Raw genomic sequence first — 5555 nt, 5'->3', positions numbered from 1 at the left:
TTACAACTTGTTCATTTCATTTGGGGGAACCAGTGAGCAAATGTACAGATGTGGTGCGTCAGTGTTCGGAGCACCGGGCTCATAATCTGGAGGTCATGGGTTTGACCCTCGGAATGCTCACAGCCGGTTTGTCTTTGTGTCCTTGAGCAAGACACTTTACACTATGCTTCTGTCCACCAAAATCTAGCTTGCCTAGGAAGATAACCTGCTTTGGACCAGTATCCTGCCCAGGAGGAGTGATGCTCCTTGTCACTTTAGCTACAGAATCCGGGTAAGCTCCGATGAGCTATTTGACTGCTCGGGCAATAGACAGGAGACTGACCAAGGCAACCCAAAGGGTGCCTTTGGTCACTACGACACAGCCCAATGACACCACGATAGTGCTTTTCCAATTGTTCTGGCCAAAGGTACTTAGTAAACCACCGACGTTACTGCGACAGACAAATTGAGGGGGGTCATTTGCACTCCAGACCCCCTTGGCTATGCCTGTGTTGTGGTCGTACTTGTTGACACCAACAAGACCACAACTGTTTCTCCCTGAACATATTTAGTTTCTTCCTAAACATGTTTAGCTCCTAAACATGTTTAGCTTCTCCCCAAACATGTTTAGTTTCTCCCTAACATGTTTAGTTTCTCCCTAAACATGTTTAGTTTCTCCCTAAACATGTTTACTTTCTCCCCAAACATGTTTACTTTCTCCCCAAACATGTTAAGCTTCTCCCTAAACATATTTAGTTTCTTCCTAAACATGTTTAGTTTCTCCCTAAACATGTTTAGCTTCTCCCTATTAACATGTTTAGTTTCCCCCTAAACATGTTAAGTTTCTTCCCAAACATGTTTATCTTCTCCCCAAACATGTTAAGTTTCTCCCTGAGCACGTTTAGTTTCTCCCTGAGCATGTTTAACTTCTCCCCAAACATGTTAAGTTTCTCCCTAAACATGTTTAGTTTCTCCAAGAACTGCAAACCCATCCTTAAGGATGAAGGATGAAAAATGATATCCTGAAGTATCATTGTTATTTATTGATAATAGAATTTTCAAAGAGTGCGTTCATGGTCATGGTGTGCAAAAACTGGTTTCCACACCAAGACTATGTTTTATATATGGTGCAGAAAATATTCCTGGTAGTTTCAAAGTTAGATATTTCTACAAAACGTTCTTTTTTAAAGGATTTCAACTTATCAACATGAGAAGTAATATAGTATTCACATCAAATAGCTTTGGACTTGTTAACCCCTATTGTTGCCACAGAAAAGAGAGCGATTTATTTCAACTCTAAAACTACCAAGCACATATTTTTACACCCTGTACATACTTCTTGTATCCAGGCACTCCAAGTTCGTGGCAAACCAGAGAAAAACCTGGATTCCGCTTTGACATCAGGACAAGTCGGTCGCAGATGCCAGACATGCAACTTCATGGTACTATGCGATTGACTTTGAAAGTCCAACCAGCAACTTCATTATGCCGTAAGACGCTCAAATACTCACTCGAAATAAAGATGCACTTAGCTTGACAAACGTCAAAGTTCCAATCCGTGGGTACTACGAATCCGCCAAAAGTTTTGAGACGTATTTCCAAATCAAGCAACGTCATTAAACACATCAGTGTCAGGTCTCCATAAGCAAATACTGTTGCGAGGCTCACCCATTTGGAGCCCCATCAGACTGGCGGAGACTTCAGGATCTTGACACACACCGCCGACAAATCCGTACAGGAGTGACTTAAGTTTTACTCATTCAGATACACAGACATTACCCTTTAAGGAATCTAGCACACTGTCTACTGAAATGTTCCACAATTTGTTAGCTTCTCGTTGAGTACATGTCCTTATCCTCAGGTTTACTCTGACCCATGTCCACAAGTGAACTATCAACTGGCTTTTCGTCCTTTTTCGTCTCGACCACTTGCGTCGTTTTGGCCAATTTCTTTTTCTCTGGAACGGAAAGATGACATGAATTAGAGCTATGATGTGCAAGATAGTGAGTCGCTCTGGACTTCTAATGGAAAAGTTTTCGAAGATCAGCATTCTAAAGCCAGGCCAATAGAAGCAAACTCTTGTCTGTCAACAGCAAACTTACTTCTTGGTCGTTTTTTCTACCAAACGTCTGCACAGGTTTGGTAATGTGGATGTTTTTCCAAACACAAGCAAACTTGCTTCGAAATGTTTTGACATGTGCATTCTTGAAAACATGTTTGTTGACGTTTGGTTAAATTAGCCAATCATAGAAGAGCTGGTGATCATGTTAGTCACCAGTTTGGACCAAACCTTCTTGCCTGCCCTAATATTGACATCAGATACAAGGAACATTGATGTTGCGTCTCTTTCAAAGGACTGTGACTATTCCTTCAAGCCACATCAGTTCATTGAGAAGTACAGTCCTTCGTTATATCTGGTTCTAATGCATGGTAGCCAGCAGGGTTAACAGCAAGGCCACGAGGCTCATATCATACTCACTCGAACTAGGCTTCTGTTCCCATAAATCTTGAGCCTGCTGTTTCACTCGAGTATAAGCTTGTTGCGAAATGTCTAGTGCCTGGTTTGGGTAACAGAGGGCACCAGCAGCAGTCATCCCAAATACTGCATAAAAAGCTTTCCTCAAGACACCACCTGCAATGAACAAAACACAGAATATTGCGCTCAAAGAGACTAGGGTTTGTCAGTGTAAGGCTGACCTTAATTGACTGTTAATTGACTGTAGGAAGACCCTGCATTTTTAAAGCTTGGGTCATTCGACGATCACAATTTTCTCAAAATTTTTGATAACTTTCCGCGAACTTCCTACCAGAACAAAGAAAAGTAGGAAACTGCTAAAAACGTCATGATCAAAAAACCGAAGTCATTCACTTCCGGAGGGCCCCCAAAACAAGCAATTTAAATCACTGCGACCTGCAGGTACATGCTCGATTATGGGGGTTATCCCAGGTTGCAGCGGCGCATAAGTCCTGCCTTAGTATTCAAACCACATTGTCAACTCTGGCTATTGGAACAAAGTGCCGGTAACTGGCATACGCACGTTTATATCCAACGATGATTCCACCAAGACCAGCAACAGTGATAACGGCTGCACGAGGAATGTATCCAGGGTCATCTTGGATGTAATTTACCAAATCTGAAGAAAAAAATTGATAAGAATGATGAACATTACTGAGAGCTATGGATGTGTTAACTATACCGGAATACTATTTCACAAGAAAATCGCACTTGGATTTTTTTTCCAGACACAATTTACAAAGATTTCAACAGATTTCAACAGATTTTTCAGTTACAATGTATTTATGGAAGATCGTTTGGAGAGAATTTTTAACTCCAATTCTGAAACTCGCCAACTTACCCAGAGTGTGTGCCTTAGCTATGCCATACTTCTCGGCCAGTATGTCAGACGTGTCTTTTAACGAAGTCATCACCTTGCAAGTCTGCTGTCTGACGGTTGAAATGGTCGACGTGTAGGTGTTGGGTTCGTCGAGGACGAATTCCACAACTCGCTTGTGAGGGTTTTCATAGAGAGGAAGCTGAAAAGATTACCATTGCCAAGAATAAATAAAGACTACTTTTTATCAATAGCATTCCGCGAAGATGACGTCACTGCAGCTGCTGCCCTCTATTTCCCCATCGCTGAATTACAGGCAATGTCGGACAATCATGCGGTTTCGTAATGGATTCAGGCTTTCGAACTAGGGCAGTTAGATTCAATCTGGCACATGTCCGAGTGTTGGAAATACTACATAATTGTTCTGAATATTTCTCTCTGTGACTCTATGGTATCATTCATGCTAAAAACAATGCAGGGTCAAAGATAATTGACTTTGAAATAAGCTCAAATGCGTAGAAATAAGTGTCCATGTCCGACTGTCAGGTGACTAAAACGTCATCAATAATATCTTATGCAAATGACCTTGTGAGCTATAAATAGTAACTTCGCGGGATGCTATTCTTGTATTTACTTAGTACACATTCTTTCGTGGGTCTGGGTGTTCTGTGGGTTTTATGGGGGTTGGGCTGATAGATCACTATCATTTGTTGATTTTGATATCTTCATGCGCCTGTGACTGTATGGTGTTAATGGAAATCTGTGTTAGCAGAGAGAATATCCCTCGATCAGCTTGGAGGGTGTTTGTGTGTATTTCATGAACCAAAAACAAAATACTAAATGATGTTGACGTGGCAATTTGGTGTCCACTGCGCCTGCATGACCGCAATTGAATGAAGAGATCATTCAGGGACTGTCTGACAGCTGTGATTGTTGACCCGACAAAAACAAAATACTGTCCACATTTTGATTCACATATAGTCCAGGAAGCATTGTTTGAATGATCTTCTTACCTCACTTGGTTTAACAAGCTTTTTCTCTGCCTCTGCTGCATGGACCTTGTACATGATGATTGGCACTGAGCCAAGGGAGCCTGCCAAACCAAGAAACTGAAACAGAGAGAAGATGGGACTTGTCCAGACCATTGTCACCACAATGACACCAAGTCTGACAGAGATGACGACACCAATCACCACCGGTGTAGAAGTTTAAAATGTCCTACTCCTAGGATAGAATGCCCGGGAAACAAAGGATTCTATTATGCGCTTCAATCTCCGAGGTAATGACGGTCAGGGTCTCTATAGAACCATATTGCAGAATACAATAGGGCCGGACACTTTTTCCAGGGGGGCATTAGTTACTGTTACACCGGCATCGCTCAATGCACTGTCAGTGCAGTGGCGCCATCTATGTCACCTCCAAATCTACTTGACAAGACGAATTTAGTCAGTTTTCGTGGCTAAAATATGCACCAAGGGTGGATATTTGACATCTTCATATACTGATTTAACAATAAAGTAAAAGTAGCCACAATTAATGAATCTAAGAGAGAGAGAGAGCGTATTTTGCAAACAATTTTCACCTTCTTCCCTGCCATGATGGCTCCGCATCACCAATTGACCAATCAGCGAAGATCGCAAAGGAAAGTAGTACTTAAAGAAATCAATGCGTGGTCTCACTGTCCAGTAGGGGTGGTATCTGTGCAATCAGAATGTAGTTCCTCTGATATCATGAATTAAAGTTGTTTCTGGCGAACATTCTGATGAACTTTGAGCCTCATATGTTCACCGGCGTAGATTTGGGGATCCTATTAACCCGCTGAGCCCTGAAACGTGGTGGACGCGTGAAATTAAGAGAAAAACAACCCCAAAAACTTCAGACCCCCAAATCCTGAAATTATCATGGTCATGACCTGTCAAAAATTTTATGGATTTATGCCCTGGATGAGGTCTTTCTGCCCTGTAAATATTAGATTCGAGTGAGATATTGGGAAAAAGTTATAGGGAACATCCGAGGAGGGGGGTCAGGGAGAAGAGGTGCTTATCATATTGGTGTCCATCATTCATGGATGTACCCCACAGGCAGGTAAAAATACCCCAAGCCCCTTCAGTGGGCGATAATCGGACTTCAATGGGATGGGGGCTTTTGACTGCTTACACAGACCTGCCACCTTGACAAAGAACTATCACCCTTTGCGGGCCAAAACTGAGACACAGATGTGCATACCCATATTGGGGAGCCCCG

At 42.2% G+C, this 5555-nt stretch overlaps 1 protein-coding gene across 1 annotated transcript; it reads right to left on the bottom strand.

Moving 5' to 3' along the window:
- Positions 1-1005: 1005 nt before the first annotated feature.
- Positions 1006-4941, bottom strand: LOC135502966 (MICOS complex subunit MIC27-like). The gene is made up of 6 exons (XM_064796195.1): positions 4894-4941; positions 4325-4420; positions 3336-3513; positions 3018-3113; positions 2459-2611; positions 1006-1936 (listed from the first exon to the last, which is right to left on the bottom strand). The coding sequence occupies exons 1-6, from the start codon at positions 4906-4908 to the stop codon at positions 1806-1808; spliced, it is 669 nt and encodes a 222-aa protein (XP_064652265.1). The 5' UTR covers positions 4909-4941; the 3' UTR covers positions 1006-1805.
- Positions 4942-5555: the final 614 nt, after the last annotated feature.

This window comes from Lineus longissimus, chromosome 19 (genome assembly GCF_910592395.1).
Source record: "Lineus longissimus chromosome 19, tnLinLong1.2, whole genome shotgun sequence".
NCBI classification, from domain to species: Eukaryota; Metazoa; Nemertea; class Pilidiophora; order Heteronemertea; family Lineidae; genus Lineus; species Lineus longissimus.
Note: the sequence above shows the minus strand (reverse complement) of the source record. Positions and strands in the feature narration are given on the sequence as shown.